The sequence below is a fragment of the Gopherus flavomarginatus genome, chromosome 1 (genome assembly GCF_025201925.1).
Source record: "Gopherus flavomarginatus isolate rGopFla2 chromosome 1, rGopFla2.mat.asm, whole genome shotgun sequence".
Taxonomy (NCBI): Eukaryota; Metazoa; Chordata; order Testudines; family Testudinidae; genus Gopherus; species Gopherus flavomarginatus.
The window spans coordinates 112,419,553-112,439,359 of record NC_066617.1 but is presented as its reverse complement, the minus strand read 5'-3'; the positions used below and the strand labels follow the sequence as shown (position 1 = coordinate 112,439,359).

Below are 19,807 nucleotides of genomic sequence, written 5' to 3'. Positions count from 1 at the left end.
GGAATAAACAAAGTTGTGCAACATCTACCAGGATGGCCAACACGAGGGAATGAACGGGGGACTTCCAGACCTAAAAGCAGATGTCAGTGCATCTTAAGCTAAAGAAGCAGGCTCCCATGGGAAGGAACAGGGTGCAGCTGTAACAGACCAACATGCTCTGTGGGTTACAATTGCCATAACTATAAAATTGTGTATGCTTTAATCTTTCCCACCATTCATATTTATCAAATTCTTTGTTTCTCCTTCCATCTTCTACTTTTCCCTCCCCTTTTAGTTTCATGGATTATCCTCTGCCCTCTCACCTGCTCTGTTTTCTTTTTGCCTCCAGCCCTTCCTCTAGTCTTTCTGTGTGTCTGTCTTGTGCCTTTTTCCCAACTCCCCTTGCCCAGCCTGTCCATTTTATAGATAGGTATGTGGTTCCTCCTATCTGGCTCATATAAGCACTGCCAGTTTGGAAAAACAATATCCATTTCCAAAACAATAGAGAAACCAGGACACTGGTCCATGCTATCCTGAAGCCCACAAAATAGACCACACCACTCAAACCCATGTCTCACCCATGCAAGCAGATTTCCAGGTCAAAGTCAGTGCAGCTTTACAGGTTCATAGCTATGCAAATACTTCGTGTCATCATGTAATCTCATCATTCTACTCCTCAAGTATCATGAGGGTGTGGGCAATATATGTGCCACCACAGTGCAGTTTTGGGTATCTGGCCTGGAAATGCATCTTTCTGCCACTTGAACTCCCCAGGGAATCTAACCTGAGTCTCCAGCCGAGCAAGCATGCCCTGTCCCTTCAGGAATTTTCTTTTTCCTCATCCAACCTTTTTTTTGGGGGGGTGGGAGGAGGAGGGAAGGGAAACAGCCAACATGACTTCTCCAAGCGGAGACGCATGTGCAGTGTTAAGTCACTGTGGCTGGTGACCTAATTCACTGTGGCTGGTGAGGAATTTCAAAACAATGAAAGGAATGAATGCTGATCTCAAGGGAGTTGGTGAGCTGCCAACCATAGCCAGCAAATTGGGCCGAGAAATGCCCCTGCATATGCTTTAATGAAAGAAAGAACCCTCTGTGGGAACAAAAGTGAGCAACGGTTATCATTTTAGTCTACTTTTTTCTTTTTCACACATTCATCTTCCGGGTCCCAACTCCAATACTGAACTCCCACCATCACCACCACACTGATGATGAGACAATAGCAACCGGGCCATCGTTACAGCACTAACTCTCCTCGGAACCTCTGAGGAGATAAAAGCTGCTCCTTCTTAAAGGTTAAGCCACTTAATGGGTTAGTAAGCTCATGTTATGTAACAGACTGAGGCTGGTTCAAGGGACTATGTCTCAGATCCAGCAGATACACAATCGTCAGAAAGGCAGAATACCCATGGGGAGGGTCTCTCCAAGGAACAGGTGTCATACGATATAGAAGTACAAAGTATGATTAGTTATTATTACCTCAGAGTGGTGGGAAGGAGAAATAGATGGAGAAAGGTGGGTGGAAAGTGTGCCCAATACTCCTGCCTTTCCTTTTAATGGGAGGAGGAAGTTTACCATTTTGGACTTTGGCTTGTTCCCCTCTCCACAAAGCCGGTTTGCAGGTAACAGTGGTCTGTATACTCAGTGCTGATTGGGAAAACATTTCTTCTTTCATTCTGTGATTCTATAGAACAACAACTCCTTTCCCTATTACCTTCTGACACCCATATAACCTACACATGTGGCATTCAAAAGTGCTAAAGCCACTTCTGATGAAGACACCTTTAGCAAATTCCCAGCAATTCCTCATGCATGTGCTGGAAGTCTTTGATCATTCTCACCTACTATGGGACATGCAGTAACAGATAGTGGGTTAAATCTTGGCTTCATTGAAATCAATGTCAAAAGTCCCATTCACTTCAGTGAGGCTGAGATTCTACTTACTAAATGGAACCTTAAACAAGAAATTAGACTGATCCACAAATTTCAGACCCAGAGCAAAACACTCTTAATGTTTGTGTGTGTAGCTCCAGGGTTTTAGTGCAGGTCTGTCTCTAGCAGCGGTGTCCCATCTATGTATGCCAGGCTGATGGTATTATCTGATTCATCTGCAACAGGCTTACACTAAATGCTTGATCTGCATTTTTTTTTTTAAACAGCCTTTACCACTTGTCTGGAAAAAAGGCTCCTGTAACTTAAATCTGGCTACCCATGGCCCCGCTGCTTCAGGAGCCAGCAACATGCTGGGATGAGGTTTGGTATAGAGCTGCTATGCCAGTTCTACACCACTAGGAGATTTCCTGTGTAGGTAAAACTCTCCAAGAATTAAGTTCACTGGCTTTCCAATACTTTCTGCTGCTGGGGTGAAACAACGCAGCCTGAATGGGGATCAGGATCTGGCCCCTTTTTAACCTTGTCTGGGCTTTCTCTACCCTACCTCAGGATCCCTCTAGTCCCTTGTCTGCTGCCTCTGCAATAGTCTCCTTTCATTACAAATTCACATTCTCACCACTGCTGGTGCAAGAGCCTTCTCCTCTGAACCATCTGCCATGTGGGACAGCCTCCCTGTAGTTCTTTACCTCATCAGCTCTCACTCCATTTTCAGAGCCCACCTGAAAATACATTCCCCACCTTCCACACCCCATTATTTTTCTTTTCTATATTCACTCTCTCTCCTTTTGGTCATTTTTATTTTAAATTTATTTATTCTTTATTTGATTCCATATGTCTATTATTTAAGTCCATCAAGTGTCTGTAGAGGCACTGTTTGTATGACATCAAATTTTAAAAATGTGCTCTTATATGGCACTTTTCATCAGTACATTTCAAAGCACTTTTCAAAGGAGAAAAAGAATCAATATTCTCATTTTACAGATGGGAAAACTGAGCCACAGAGAGTTGAGGTGCCTTGTCCAAGGTCACCCATCAGCCCGGTGGTAGAGCTGGGAGTAGAATCCAGGTCTCCTGAATCACTGTCCAATGTTCTAGCCACTAGCCCAGTGGTTCTCAAACCAGGGCCACCGCTTGTTCAGGGAAAGCCCCTGGTGGCCCAGGACAGTTTGTTTACCTGCCGCATCCACACGTTCGGCCGATCGCGGCTCCCACTGGCTGTGGTTCGCTGTTCCAGGCCAATGGGGGACTGCAGGAAGGGTGGCCAGCGCATCCCTCGGCCCGCACCGCTTCCCGTGGCCCCCATTGGCCTGGAGCAGCAAACCGCGGCCAGTGGGAGCCACGATCAGCCGAATCTGAGAACGTGGCAGGTAAACAAACCGACCCGGCCCACAAGGGGGCTTTCCCTACACAAGGGGCAGACCGGCTTTGAAAACCATTGCACTAGCCCACACTGCTTTAAACAAAGTCACAATGTTGTGAATTGCATTGTCACTACTAAGAAATTAACCTGAAATGAGGAGATTCCAGATACTTGTAACAATCATAGATCTCCAAGAACTGGTATAAACCTATGAAATTCAGGACAGGTGATATAACTGATATAACTGGCAAAATGTTCTGCTGGCATAACTGCACGGAGTTCAGTGGAGTTACACTAGAGAAAAATTTAGCCCAATAGTATCATACAAGCAAAATAATATGGGATCCAGGCACCCTTCAAGGCAAGCATGGAAGTCAGATAAAAGGAAAGTATTTTATTTACTGCAGTGTTTCCCAAACTTGGGATGCTGCTTGTTTAGGGAAAGCCCCTGGCGGGCCGGGCCAGTTTGTTTACCAGCTGTGTCTGCAGGTCCAGGTGATCGTGGTTCCCATTGGCTGCGGTTCGCTGCTCCAGGCCAATGGGAGCAGCTGGAAGCAGCGCAGGCCAAGGGACGTACTGGTTGTCGCTTCCAGCAGCTCCCATTGGCCTGGAGCAGAGAACCGCGGCCAGTGGGAGCAGCGATCATCTGGACCTGTGGACGTGGCAGGTAAACAAACCAGCCCGGTCCGCCAGGGGCTTTCCCTAAACAAGCAGTGTCCCAAGTTTGGGAAACACTGCTTTACTGTGTAAGAAGGAGCAAATTTTACACACAAGCAAAGAAAATTGGCCAAGTTTCATAGTATTTCAAATCCTTCATAGTTGTATATATATTTTTTATGAATCAGATAATAAGTACTCTATGGAAATCAGAGCAAGTGAAAAGGACACTGTATTTAAAAAGCTCTTGTTTCAAGACCAGCTGGTTTAATTTGTTTTCCTTCTTGGGCCAGACTTTTACAATCATCATCATGTTCTATACAAGCCAAAACCATGACCCAGTACATGTGGGGCTACTGGGTGTGTGTGTCCATTTGTGTGGTAATTACATGCGGTATTCAAGCTAGATTTTCTTTGCTTGCGCCATCCAAGCTAGAAGTGATGAGTATTATTGTCAGCAGGGAATTCTAGAGGCTGCTGCAGAAAGGAGGTGGACAATATGGAGCAGGGTGGGAAAGAGGAGAGTAATATAAAAAGTTTTGGTGATTCACCTTGTTCCTTTGCCAGGATGGACTATATAGACAGTGCACGTGGCAGGACCACCACGGACCTGGCATGGGCCTCTGGTCATGGATCAGCTGAAGAATTAAACCCTACCTCAAGTGTGAAATGAATGCTTGGGCATGGACACACTTCCCTCTCCCACTTGGCTCCAGAAAGCAGCCAGTTTTCTGCAGCTGTGGCAGCACTATAGGCAGCAGCATGTAATTCGAAATGGTAGTGACTTGAACAATAGCCATTCACTCAGGTTCAATATTTACATTGCCAGAACACTAGATATAACGCTAAGAATTAGGACTGTTCTGGGGAAATCAAGGTAGATAGGCATCCTTTCTCCCCAGCGGCAAACACAGGAAATGTATCCAGGGAATAAATACATCCACAGCTTTATGGAATTATAGATGATCCACTTTTGCAGAGAGTGGGAGGAGAGATTTATAGCAATGCATATGGATCCAGTGAGAAAACCTTGACCTTCTTCCAACCTTACATTTTCCATTCCTCCTTCCACAGCCTTTAATGGTGGGTGAAATTACAGACACAATTGCTTCCTCACTGTCGACGGAAGCTCACCCCTGAGGAATCAGATTGCATCTTCACCCAGAGAACCACACTACAAACACACCTCATTGGCTGTGTGGTATTTGATTCTGATCAGGAAGCTCTGAAAGCTAATAATATATAACTACGTGAATTGAAATGTGCAAGCAAGCCTGGCTTGAGGGTTTCTACTATAAAACCAAGCAATTCCAAGAATACGGATAATGAGCTAAATTCTGCTCTCAGCTAACTTGAAGTCAATGGAGTTAATCCGGATTTATACTGGTTTATAGAAAAAACAAAACAGAATTTGGCCCATGGTTTCTATAGTTACTGGAAGTTGGCCACTTTGAACATCTATGCAGCTCTAGAGTTTTGGTTCAAGCTCATCTGTAATAATCACACCTCTTATTTGTACCTTGTTACAGAGGGGCTGGGGAATCACTCATTATGGATCCAAAATCACATTTGCTGCAAAAGACCTGTTATTATCTTGCTGTTTCTCAGAGTAAATAAGTGAAATCAGAATGCCAAGGAGTGGAATTGAGGCTTTAGAAAACTTCAGCTGTGTAAAAGAAATGTGCCTCATCTCCATTCAAGCTCCTCACTGGTCTGTTCTGAATGTTGCTCCTAGTCAAGCTTTGCCTTCATTGTAAGATGTTCCCATCTCACAGGGGGCTACAACAGTGGTACCCTCAGCTCATCTAACAATATTGTTAATCTATCCAACCACACACTTAGCCCGGCTGAAGAGTCTATCCTATCTCAGAGACTCTCTTTCTGCCCCACCATCCCCACAAACATGAGGACCCAATCACATGAGCCACACCATCAGGGGCTCATTCACCTGCACATCTACTAATGTGATATATGCCATCATGTGCCAGCAATGCCTCTCTGCCATGTAAAGTGGCCAAACTGGACAGTCCCTATGTAACAGAATAAATGGACACAAATCAGACATCAGGAATGGTAACATACAAAAGCCAGCACAGAATACTTCAATCTCCCTGGACATTCTATAACAGATTTAAAAGTAACTATTCTTGAACAAAAAAACTTCAGAAACAGACTTCAAAGAGAAACAGCAGAACTAAAATTCATTTGCAATTTTAACACCATTAATTTGGGCTTGAATAGGGACTGGGAGTGCCTGGCTCATTACAAAAGGAGCTTTGCCTTTCCTGGAATTGACACCTCCTTATATATTATTGGGGATGAACTACATCCACCCTGATCGACTTGGCCCTGTCAACACTGGTTCTCCACTTGTGAGGTAACTCCCTTCTCTTCATATGTCAGTATATAATGCCTGCATCTGTAATTTTCACTCCATGCATCTGAAGAAGTGAGGTTTTTTACCCACGAAAGCTTATGCCCAAATAAATCTGTTAGTCTTTAAGGTGCCACCAGACTCCATGTTGTTTTTGTGGATACAGACTGACACGGCTACCGCCTGATACATCTCACGTTTGGATATGAGCAGGTAAATGAGACAGAGTGGGTGTGATATTCCATATGGCACTACAAACATTAGCATAGAATAGGGATGAGCAAGAAGAAAGAAAGATGTTTGTTTGCCTTTTTTTAAATGTTGGTAAAGCCCAGGCTAAGAATAGTGCACACCAAACAGTGATGAAACTCACCAGGAGGGGGAAGTAGAATAAAGCTTCCCACCACCATTCGGCCCAAGACCCTTTCCTTTTTTTTTTCTTTTCCTTCAAACAAGCGCTCAAAAACAAGAGCAAATATATTCAAGATACTGAGTACTAACCTCCCAAGGCTTACCCAGCTTCCACCACAGCTGAGAGGGGAGAGGAGATGCTATCTCCCTTTGGTAGCCATTCCTGACTACTATGGAGAGACCCACCCTAAGGCTTCCCTAGGTCTCTCCTCTCAACTGCTCTGTTGCAGAGGCAGAAAGATTTAGATTTGGGTTGCTGCAGGTTACGTGCTCACTCTTAGTTATGTGCTTATGACTGCAGCACTCTGTTTTATAAGAGCTCTCAAAGTTCAGAGATTTAACTAAATGTCTCTCATCTTAGCCCATCACTATCTCGGAGCAGAAACAGGCCAAATCCTTGACAGCAGGATTCTGATCCAGGTACCGTTTTACTCAAACCTCCAATGCTCATCCTTACTGTGAAAGCCAACTATTAACTAACAAGGGACTTTTTGTTTTGTGAGGGAGTGTTTGCTTTAAACAATTCATGCTACCGGTCAGTATGCAGATGATATGCAGCTCCAGGTTTTCATCAGATCCAGATGCTGTGCTGCCTTTGCATTCTCAGCGCCAAGCCTAGATCAGGACTTGGATGAGAGTTAGCTGTCTGAGGTTTTGCTCAGAAAAGACAGAGGTGATGCTTGAGGGTTGAGGGAAGGATTCTGAGTGTGTACTAAGGATGTGTCCTGTCTTCATTATTGATACAAATATGTTTTTATCTGGACTCCCAAATGGTCCTAGACACACACAGAGATTGGTGGCCAAGGGGGCTTTTTCATCCCCTACCTACATCTGTTTGCAACTATTTCTCTCACATCAGGATCTTGCTACTGTCATTCATGCCTTTGTCCCTTTGAGACTGGATTGTGTAATGGGCTCCACCATGGGGCACCCTTGAAGACTACTACAAAGCTACAGGAGATGCTGGAAGGTGCCTGCTTCTCTGCAAAGACGTATTAACCTCTGTGGTGGAGTGGCTACCCCACCCCCATGTGAGAGGGGGCTGGAGCAGGCCAGAATGGCTGCCCAGGCCAGCAGCCAATCAGGAAAGGGCCTACTGAGAACCAATCAGGGCTGAGATTAGAGCCAGCCAATCAGGGCTAGGCTAGGCCCTATATAATGGCTGCCCAGAAAAGCAGCAGGCGGTCTGTCTCTAGAGTAGGAGACCACCACCTTGGACTGGGCAGTACTGCACCTGGCCACACGGTGGCCAAGACAAATTGCAACCAGCTCTTGAGACAAGGAGCTAGACTTTGGGGGTTGTGGTTAGCCACTGAGGCAGGTGCAAGGACTGTTGCTAATTTCCCACCACCATCCCCCAGAAGGGGTGAGGATGGACTAGTGGGCACTGCTGGAGGGGCAGTGGCCTGAAGAAGGACACTGTCAAGTGGGGAGCAATGTGGGTCCAGATGCCAATGGAGGACAAGAGACGGATGGGACACTGCCAGCAGAGGGTGCTCCCGATGGACTGAATTAATTCCTGGAGCGACCAGTGGGAGGTGATACGGTGGTGAGTCCCAGAACTGTCACAACCCCAAAGAACGTATTCCATCATGCTGTTCACTTCCAGATACCATGCAGGTTGTTGGCTTTGCTGAATGGTTCGGGTCCTGGCCATCTGAGATAGCTCCCCACCCCCTTATTCACAGTCATGGCAGCTGATCTTCACAGCTGATGGTGCTCCAGCTAGCAGTCTCCAGATTTAGCCATCTAGGACTAAGGATAGGTTATTTTCAGTGGAAGGCCCCTGACTGAAACTGGCTTCCCCTACTGCTCTGACAGAGCCCAAGTCTGTTGACATTTAGGGAAAGATGTAAGGCTCAACACTCTACTCTCAGGTTTCCACTAAGAGAGGGGCTGCCACGCTGGTATTTCATGGGGTGGGGGAGGAATTAATGAGGCAGCTATGGTAGCAAGAGTGCCTGGAAACAGCTCTAGCAGCTGCCATGAAGCTGAGAGGGCCAGGTGCCAGTGAACAGTCAGGGAGTCCTTCCCATTGAAGCCCCTTGCCTCGAGCTGATACCCCTACATCAGCAGGTGGGAATTGGATTTCTGACCTCTTTTATGTAGGGCTCACCAGGCAGTACCACCTTTATACTCACCCCAAAAATGTGCCAGAAAATGGAGTTAAAACTCTCAGCATTACCATGCTCTAAAAGCTACTAGGGGGAGAATGGGGCCCTCTTCTTTTTCTCTCCACATTTTGTTCACGATCCTTGGACTTTAGTAATTACATGAATTTGATAAATTAAAGTAATTGAATCAATAAAAACAAAGAGGCATTAAAGGTATAGCAGTAACTGTTGTCCTCTCTACTTCAAGGACATTGGTCCTGAAAAGATGCCCAACTTCTCTGCCTTGATCCACCTAGAGGTAAGATTTATTTCAAAGACCAATGCATAATTATTTCCTTTTTATCTTATCAGCGTGACACACAGATGGGATAATGCTTAATACAGTTCTGTTCATTGGTAGATCTCTAAGCACTTTTTACAAAGGATGCCAGTATCACTATCCCTGTTTTACTGATGGGGAAACTAAGAGAGCCAAAGAGACTTGCTCAATGCCCTGCAGCCAGTGACAGAGCTGGGAATAGAGCCCAGGTCTTCTGAGTCTCAGCCCAGCGTGCTAGCCACTAGGCAACACTGCCTCCTAAAGAAGAGTTAAAGTCTCATCCAACTTCATTCACTGATGCCCCTTCAAAAATCCAACTCTTATTATAAAGCACAGACTCAGTTAGAAAGGAATCAAGCCCACAGAAGGAGGAGAGGGGACTGAATAATAAATTTAACTCCTACTTCATTGGTGCCAAAGTTCCCTTGAAATGTCTGTGGGTTAGGTTCAGTCCCAAAAAATTTGGTTAGGAGGTGTTTCCTTTCCCCATTCCAGACAGTGCTACCAAACCAGTCACAGAACCACAGCCAAATTCCAGTGGAGAGAATAAAGAAAAAGAGAGAGTAAAAAAAAATCATTAGTAAAGATACTGGATGGGGCTACATAAGGTAATTCCTGAATTGGCTGGACACACTTCCTTTGTAAGTCACTGAAAAAAATATAAATATACATAGGTAATGCCATGTAGCTTCATACTGACAGCTTTCTGTATATGAAACATGCTAGTCCCCCAGATTCAGAGTTCCTATTACTTAGGTGCCCTGTATCCTGAAGGGATTTTAAATTTTGTCCTATGTAGCTATTTCTTTTAAACCCCTAACACCTGCCCAGAAGAGAAGATAGAATTATGCCCCTTGTGGCTGCCAAGATTTTTCTTCTGCATTCCATGTCCTGAAAAAGCTGCCTCTAATTTTATTTTAATAGAAGGGGGAAGAAGAAAGAAAGTGAGGAGATTTTTTTTTCCATTTAACCTGCTGTGAATGGGAAAAAATTCAAGAGCTGGAGGTGACAAATAAAGAAAAATCATAATGTCAGAGCCATTCTGCAATTTCAGAGTTTTCCCATAAATAGTTTTTATTTGTAATATTCAAATCTTACCTCTGTTCCACCTCGGGCTCACAGTGGCATGAGTATTATAATAGAAAAGCAGCAGTAGCAAAGTCTTCCAGTGCATCCTTTACTTTAAAATCTCTGTCTATCTGTATATTAGCTATTTGTTTCCTTGCTTCCTTTTCTGGAAGAGATGACTACCTCCCCACCCCCAAAGAAGAACGTGTCTGTTCTCTTGAGTGCTATTGAAGTCAATGCAGCAGCTCTTCCCCTAAACCAACTCTCCTAGGGATCAGCAAACTTGCTTTCATAGGCACACTTTGTTTTTATCCACATCTGGAATGACTCATGGTGCATGTGAGTTTGCTGGCAGCTGTGAGAATAAATGTCATTACATTTTTGTATTCAAGCTCCATTTGTTAGAAGGGCCATTTTTTTAATGTCAAATAAACAGACAGGAGCAGCTTTATGAAAGAACACTATTAAATGGTCATTCTGTAGGTTTTTTTCTGCTATGCGCATGGGCATATGTTAACATGTAACTCAGCTAAAAGCCAGATCTGTGGTGATGTGTGCTGCATTCCTGGGATGCATAATACAAGGAGTGAGGCATATTCACAGAAGGAACTTTTTACCACTGTGGTTCACGGGCATCGCTCATTTATAGAGAACACTTAAAAAAATAAAATACTTAGAGTGAGCAATTTGAGACTGAGACCATCTTTTTGTTCTGTGTTTGCACAGCACCTACTGCATTGGGTGGAAAGTGTCTAAAGGAGTCAACATTCGTGAAGTGAAAAGGTATTTGATAGTTGCTGCCTTGATGATGCTGGTCCACATAACAAAATACACTCAATCTGACGTCACTGAAAGATTCTACTAAGGAGAGACCCAGAATGGAAACAGTTGGGGGTATACAGGTAAAGAAAAATGAGGCATACTATCAGAGTTGTAGGGTGGTCCACCACTACCCTTCAGGTCATGACCGAGGTGCACTGAGAGCACACAGGGTTGAAGTATCAGGGGTTGCTACGTATCAGAACACAGGGAAGAAGTAGTGGGATGTGGACACTAAGATGATCAATGCGTGACGCAAATATTTGTTTGCTTCTCTATTTTCTATTTAGTGCCTAGAAACCCATGATGGACACAGAGATAGACAGTGGCTCTAATTCTTCTCTCACTTACACATATGTAAGCCAGGAGCAACTTCAATGAAGTGAGTGGAGGCACACTGGGGTAAAATTGAAGAGAATCTAGCTCAGATTACATAGATTAGCAGAGTTACAGGGAAGGGCCAAGGAATAGCAGAGGATACTTCAAATCAGGACTGATGTCCATGGCAGGACTGCACAGAGGAAAAACCTGCACAGCCCTGGTCTCTCAGATACCATGCTCTAGCCAAGGCTACAATTCCTTCACCAGCCCAAGTACCAAATTCAAGCAAAACTGTTATAACTGTTTGTAAAGGAAAAGGGGGTGGGAAGGTAGGGGAAACGACAATGGGGAAAAATCAGTTGTGTTGCTTAAGGTGATGTGAATTCTATTCCAACAGACTTGAATTTTCCTAAATGCAGACTTTCCCAGATGTCGTTATGCTCACCTAATGCAATGTGACTGTAAGTGAGTAATTTCCATGCCAAGGAGATGGAAGATGTAAAGTAAAGCAGAGAATAACTGTCTCTAACACATGTATTCTTACACACTCTTGTTAGTTGCTTGTCTTGCTACTCTCCTTTCTTCTGGAACCTGGCTGTGTAAGGGTTGACTCTGAGGGCCCAATTCATCGTTGTCCTGGTCCAGTCTTATATCAGCGTAACACCACTGAACTCACCAGTGTAAAATTGGAATAATGCAGTAGTGGATCAGGCTCATAGTGGCCCCAATTAAGAGATGACAGGCAAAGGGTTGGGTGTGTACGTTGCACAGTGGTAAGAGTCTGAGGCATTTCTACACCGAGGAAATTTAAACCCTAACATAAATGCATTGCACCACTGGTGCAGCTTAATCCAGTAAGTAAACTGATTTAGGATAAACCCCTTTAGGCCAGCATAGTATATAATGGAGTTTATGGGTTTGTATCAATTTAGCAGTACTATTTTAATTACATCAGGGGTTCTCAAATTGGGGGTCAGAACCCCTCAGGGGGTCACAAGGTTATTACATGGGGGGGGTCTTGAGCTGTCAACTTTCACTCCAAACCCCGCTTTGCCTCCAGCATTTATAATGGTGGTAAATATATTAAAAAGTGTTTTTAATGTATAAGGGGGGGTCGTGCTCAGAGGCTTGCTATGTGAAAGGGGTCACCAGTAAAAAAGTTTGAGAGCCACTGGATTACATCAATACAGCTACAGTGGTGTGAAGTCCTTTACCCCGGTCTACATGACGAGTTTAGGTCAAACTTAGCAGTGTTTGATCGATTTAACCCTGCTCCCATCCACACAACGAAGCCATTTTTGTCAACTTAAAGGGCTCTTAAAATCAATTTCTGTTCTCCTCCCTGATGAGGGATTAGCACTGAAATCAACCCTGCTAGGTTGAATTTGGGGTAGTGTGGATGTAATTCGATAGAATAGGGCTCTGGGAGCTATCCCAGAGTGCTCTGGACAGCGCTGTCAACTCAGATGCACTGGCCAGGTAGACAGGAAAAGCCCCGTGAACTTTTGAATTTCATTTCCTGTTTGGCCAGCGTAGCGAGTTGGTCAGCACCGGTGACCATGCAGAGCTCATCAGCAGAGGTGACCATGGAGTCCCAGAATCGCAAAAGAGCTCCAGGATTGGCTGAATGGAAGGTACTGGATCTGATCACTGTATGGAGAGATGAATCCATGCTATCCAAACTCCGTTCCAAAAGATGAAATGCCAGAATATTTTAAAAAAATCACCAAGGGCATGAAGGACAGAGGTTATAACAGGGACCCGCAGCAGTGTGTGAAGCCTAGCAGAGAGGCAAACAGCCACTCTGGGTCAGAGCCCCAGACATGCCGCTTCTATGATGAGCTGCATGCCATTCTAGGGATGCCCCAACAACTACCCCACCCCTGTGCTTCCCTCTTCCCCCACCCCTCCTGGGCTACCTTGGAAGTTATTCCCCCCATTTGTGTGATGAATTAATAAAGAATGCAAGAATTTGAAACATCAATGACTCTATTGTCTCTGCAAGCAGAGATCAATTGGGGGAGTGGAGGGCAGTTGGCTTACAGGGAAGAGTCAATCAAGGGAGCGGGTTTTCATCAAGAAGAAACAGAACTTTCACACCATAGTCTGGCCATTAAACTGGTTTTCAAAGCTTCTCTGATGCACAGCACACTTGCTATGCTCTTCTAATCACCCAGGTGTCTGGCTGCACGTAATCAGCATCCAAGAGATTTGCCTCAACCTCCGACCCCGCTATAAATGTCTCCCCCTTATTCTCACAGATATTGTGGATCACACAGCAAGCAGTAATAACAATGGGAATACTGGTTTCACTGAGATCTAACCGAGATAGTAAACTGCACCAGCGAGCTTTTAAACATCTAAAGGCACATTCTATCACCATTATGCATTGCTCACCCTATAGTTGAACTGCTCCTTACTACTGTCCAGGCTTCATGAGCCATGGGAGCCAGGGGTAGGCTGGGGTAGGTGTGACCATGCAGTACTGCCAACTGGGAAAGCAGCCTGAGGCAGAAGCCTCCAGCTGGCATGATATTCCAGGCAGGACTGAATCTCCATTAGATGAAACTTAAAGAAGAGAATGACCTGGAGTCATTCCCACTTTTATCCAGGCGCCTCCAAATGACCTCAGCGAGGCCAGCCAGGAGTACCCATGTCTTCCCAGGTGCCCCCGACCAACCTAACCAAGGTCAGCCAGGAGCACCCATGGGACAACGACGACAGCTAGCAGTCATATTGCACTGTCTGCCGTCCACAAGGCAAGGCAAGGGGATGCTGCTGTGTAGCACTGCAGCATCGCATCTGCAAACAGCACCCAGGAGACATATGGTAACAGTGAGCTGCAAAGCTCACTTTCTCAGTGCAGTGTTTGCTCAGCCTTGCAAGCCTCTCTGAGCACACTAGCATCTTTAGATCTGATTCTATATTAGGGCCATAAATGATGCACGTTTGCCTGTCATCTCTGTATTGGGTGTTTTTTAATGAAGAAAATGCAGCTGTAGTTATAAAGTGCCAGCCTAAAAATAGAACATAAGGGAACCATTCTCCTTTAAATGTTACTAGTGTAAATTGTTCTGTACAAATGTGTAAATGGTCCCAACAATCAGTATGAGATTAGGTATCACACACACTCTTTTTCTCTCTCACACACAACATCCTTGCTATTAAGAAACCTCAGGATAAACCAGTTTTCAAACAAGCACAGGAAACTTAGCCACACATCTATTCATTTTAACAACTGTCCTGGATACTTGCTCCAATTCCAGTCTGATGCAAATCACAGCTTGCCCTGCCTGTACTAAGGTTTTGAACCAGTGCAGCTACACCAGTGGCTGAAACTGAGGCAAGTCTCCAGCATTCAACACAATTATACCCCCTACCTTGGAGTCACTTTGAGGATATTCCCTTATGGAGACAGAAGTCACATGGAAGGAGCTCTGGTTTAAAAAAGAATTGACATATGAGAGTGCAACTTGTTCTACATAGTTTTTGTCTTGCTTTAGAAATAGATATGGGTAAAATGGTGCAAATCTCTAGTGGGGACAATTATACTGAAATATAAATTTAGCATATTCCCCTAAATTTAGAGCTGTAAAGCAGTTAGGGCCAAATAATTTATTCCTATGAGCTGCTCAGTTGTTGAGATTGAGAGTCTTTCAGTTTTCCCAGCATCTGTGAAAGACTTCAGGCCCTGGGGGAGGGAGGGTGGGCAGAGAGGGAGAGGGTGTGCCAAGCTTTTAGTTCTGGCAGGTGTTATGAGTGTGCAGGAAATTTGACATTTCTGGGACTCACAACAATATTACTGGAACCCAAAAGAATCCATTTTCCATTTGGGACAAACATTCCTGTATACCAGCACCAGTGCTAGCAATTACTGTCAATATACATTGGTGCTCCAACACAGTCTATATTCTGTGGCTGGAAGCAATAGAGTGATAGGTGAACTGGGGACACCCAAGAAGCTGGCAGCTGCTTTTCCATTTACTGTGGCAGCAGCAGAAGCTTCCTACAGTGACAGAGGAAATCTGGCATCTATCCCCACAGCCTGATGTTCCTCTGCTCTCCATGCTGCTTGCTCCAACCCTCCCATCACAAACAATCTGATGGAAGACGGGCAGGCCTTGAAGCTTGACTTTTCCCACTGGGCAGGAGCCATAGGATATCTCCTTGCTTTCAGATGAACCCAACATCGACAGGCACTACTGGGTAGGGATTTACATTCACAATGCCACTGTCTACTCTTGCCCATATATGCTAAGGCCCATTGTGTGGGGTGCTGTATAAGCACAGAATGGGATACAGTCTCTGTCCTGAAGAGCTTGCAGTCTAAAAAAGCCAAGATAGATAATGGATAGAAGGGCCAACAGAGGTGAAGTGACTTGCCCAAGGTCAGAGATCTCCAGAATCCCAATCAAGGGCCCTGTTCCTTAGACCGTGGTGCCTCCCACATGCTAGTATTCTGACATTGTCCATCTGTACTATGCCACTAATAATCATAACTTGCTATTTTTATATAAGCTCCTTTCACTTGAGTCTCTCAAAGCACTTTACAAACATTAAACAAGTCTGTACACACTCATGTGAGGTAGGCTGTTAGCATCATCATCTCCATTACACAGGTGGAGAAACTGAGGCACAGACAGATTAAGTGACTTGTTCAAGGCCTCACAAGGTGAGTCAGTGCTAGAGCTGAGACTAGCACTCAAGAGTTGTGACTACCACTGCCACTGTTAACTGCTCTTCTGGTACACCCATGCACTCCAGTTCCAGTACATAACAACACCAGTGCCAAACCCCAATAGCCAAATGTGACTGAATCAAGACATTATGGACCTTTCTAGTCAGGAGCCCCACCAAAGTCATCTTTTTTCCCCCTTCAAATAACAGTTCACTGACTTTCAGGAAATAAAAGGTTATTTCAGAAGCAGATTACTGTCAATTGAGCAATTACTGGCTTCTCATTATCTGGAATGGCTCTTGTTAGCCTCTCAAATATTTCTGTTGTGGTTTATAGCTGCTTGCAATAACTGGAGGCAAAAAATCTCACAAAACGTCTGGGAAGCCTGCTGACTATGGCCTGGAATTAACTTTATGTTTCAGTGTCGTTATCCATTGGACAAGGAGACAATAGGTCTGAGAAAATTAATAGCCTCCTGAAGGGAGAAACATGGCACTGGTCTAGTATACCCCAGTTTGTGTAGCGCTATTAAGAGGAAGGTATTAATATGTTGCCTCACCACCACCCATGTTCCCGATTCACATGGGATGTGAGTCTTAGCTACAGAGCCTGGCTGTTTAGCTTGAGCTGTAGAAACTCATGCTTTCAGCCCTAACGGTCCCTGGTACAGTTCCTGGGGTGTTAGCCAAAATGGCATTTGCGACACTAGCACAAACAGGAAGCAAAGACAGGGGAGGCTGAAGGTACAGTAGCAAGAGTTACTCATTACGGCAAATGACTGGTGATGAAGGGAGGAAAGGTGGCTGACTGGTCTCCCTCTCCACTGCTATGTAAACTATATACAGGTAACTCTTATCTGTGACCACTGGGCCAGACCCTCAGGTGGAGGAAATAGTTGTGTCTCCATTGCCTTCAGTGTACAATGCAGCATTACTCTTATCTGTTAAGTTTAAAAGTCTCCAAAATCTTATTTGCGTTTCTGGATTCTTTACAGGAGGCTAGTAGGTTGCAATGGCAGGAAGACAATGTAAACACCAAGGCCATGACTTACAGTTAAATGAGAGAAAACGCTATCAGCAGTGCTACTGCAGGATGAGCGCCGAACTGAAGCAGACAAGAGTGCCATGCCTCAAATCACTGCTAAAATCATAAAGGAAGGTCAGCTATTCAGAGAATTTCCTGCCTTCCAGCCCATAAAGACAACCACAGCCCTGCACATTCGCAGCAGAGGGATTAAGGATTAATTTCTCGGAACAGCTGAGAAGTCTCTCTTCAGTAAATACCACCATACATTTTACATTCAAACCCAAAGAAAACAGGACTTGATAATGGAAAAGCAGACTAACTGGTGCCATTTCTGGGGCAAAGAGAAATACTGAATGTCAAACACAGGCTCATTATTGGACACAATGAGGTGGAAGCTTTATTTATTTCAAGAGAGTGGCAGACATGGAGTGGCAGCCTGACTCTGCCACACACCTTCCTGTGTTATCTTGACTAACTCATTGACTCTTCCTCAGTTCCCCATCTGTAACATAAGTAGGAGAATATTCTTTGCTCCTCATTCTTTGTCTTCCTGTCTAATGGGCTGCAAGCTTTTTCAGCCAGAGACTGGGTTACTGGGTTTCTTGGTCTGGCACAATGTGGAGCAGCGTGAAGGCTTCTCTAAACTACACTCAAACACAACAGCCTCCAAGAGACCATCTGGCAGCTGGAGTGCTGCAACCTCTGCCTGCCATGGCTAAGGTTGTGAGAGGGTGCAGCGTAGAAGCATTTTCGCTACTTAACATAGCCCAAGGATTCTCCTCTCCTGAGGATCATATTATCACTTCAGATACCCCATAATGGGAGACTCTTTAGCTGGCTAGAGTCACACCCTTTGTGGTGGCAGGCTAGACCAAGGCACCAAAGCCTGGTGGAGAATCTGGCATAAAATATTTATAGAAACATTTTCAAATAATGAACGCTTCATAAAAATCTAAATCTCTCAATGGCTAATGTGTACACAGAAAAGAGGGCTACATTTCTTTAAAAATTATTAGATATGAACAATTAGCCTAGTTCTAACCCAGAATATTCCAAGTTTACAGACATTTTAGATGTGTTCACTCACACTAAGGCCAAATTTGGTCCAGTATAGTCACTAGCAAAGCAGAAGTAGTTAGAGATAGAGAGCTGGACATTTACTAGCTCAGTTCCTAAAGGATGAATATACTGCTATTGCCATAATTCATGTCACCTCAGGGGAAATTCAAAGCAGTATGCCATGCCGTACTGTGCATTCATGACCCTTTGAAGAACTGGCTGGTTTTGTTATGATTGTAACCAAAGTCCCCAGTTTTATAGCAGATGGGTGTCACTGGTCAGTGCTGCAATGTACTGAGGGCAACACCCCCAAATCACCTTTCACATTGCTGAGAAGGGCGTGGGCTGACTTCTTTTTGACGCAGATTCTCTCTCTGCCTCCCCAGCCACCCTCAGTTTGGCACAAGAGCTTGAAAGCCGATGTAATGGAAAAAACAGCAAATCCTACCTCCATTTTTCCTGTGGAATTATTATTTATATATAGTATCCTGCTTATAGCAACACCCTTAGCAGCAATGAAAGGCGTTCTTATGCGTGGAAAGTACAGTAGTATGGAACATCTCGTACTGCAGCAGCTACTCAACTCTCCTTGCAGCTTGCATCCTCATTCACGGTTCTCTTCAAACTACCTCAGCAGCTTTTTGCACTGTATACTGAATTTTCATGTGCCAAGACACCAAAACAGTTTGATTAGCACCCGGCTCGTTGAAAAGACCTCTAGTACACTAAGGGCACTGGTCAGTGTGAGATAATTGCAGCATCCCCTTGTGTTTTCAGGCTGAACTAATCACAATTGTTGTGCAATGGGGCCCTGGGCCCTGAGCACTACTGTAATACAAATAAACAAATAATACATGATAATAGGGGAGGCCTGTCTGACTCTGGTTTATAGCTAGTGAAATATAGGAAAGAGTCGCTAGCAGGAAGTATACTATTAAAGTATATTTAAAAACAAGGAGGGAGAGAAAATAGGTGTCTCAATTTTTGAAGTGTTCTTATAAACAGGACAAATCCCTGGAAAATTATTGGAGCACATTATGTCCTTGTAACTGGAGATAAGATGAGCAAATCCAGGTTTGAAAAACCTCATCAGGTGGGGTTTTGTGCTCTAAAATCCAATCCAGAGATGGTTTGGATCTGGTTCTCATTTTATCTGAGCCCACAAAGCTCAGAGGAATTAAGCAGAGGGTTGGATGAATGGTTCCAATTTTGGCTTTTCTTTAAACTAACATTGATATGGCAGGGTCCATATAAAGTAGTGGTGATTTTATATCTATATAGGAATATAGGATTTATACGTTATGGCATTAAACTGCATCACTTGTGTTAAATTAACAAAGACTAGCTTTACCTACATACATTAAATGCAAAGCAAACTGCCGATCTGTGTTTCATAATTTATAACTCTCTCACAACTCTCATTGCATCTGTAATGCTGCAGTGCAGACCTGAAATAAGGAGAGCAGGAGACAAGCTGATGAAATAGTGGGGGAATTCCCATTAGGTTGGAATGCAGACTCCAAGCCAGGGAGCAAGGCACAGGAAAAGAGATGGGACAAACAGAGGTACAAGCTTCTATAGAGAAGGGAAAGTGGAAGAATTCCTATTAAGCAGCAAAGATCTGAACCAGAATGAAGAATACTGTTGGAGGTGGGAAACAAATACAAATAACCGCAGTGCTACCTTGGCACAGGGGGCAATGCAGACTGCTCCTGCCTTCTCTCCATTCA

General features: G+C 44.4%; 1 protein-coding gene across 4 annotated transcripts in view; it reads right to left on the bottom strand.

The window, feature by feature from the left end:
- FAM180A (family with sequence similarity 180 member A) overlaps positions 1–19,807 on the bottom strand; it is an 87,086-nt gene that overhangs the window by 23,511 nt on the left and 43,768 nt on the right. The window contains exon 1 of one of the 4 annotated variants that reach the window (XM_050919050.1): positions 10,205–10,419. The exons of the other annotated variants lie outside the window; for them this stretch is intronic. Coding sequence (XP_050775007.1) covers positions 10,205–10,280 — 76 coding nt within the window. The 5' untranslated portion in view covers positions 10,281–10,419. Of the gene's footprint in view, positions 1–10,204; positions 10,420–19,807 lie in introns of those variants that run through there. 4 annotated transcript variants of the gene reach the window in all.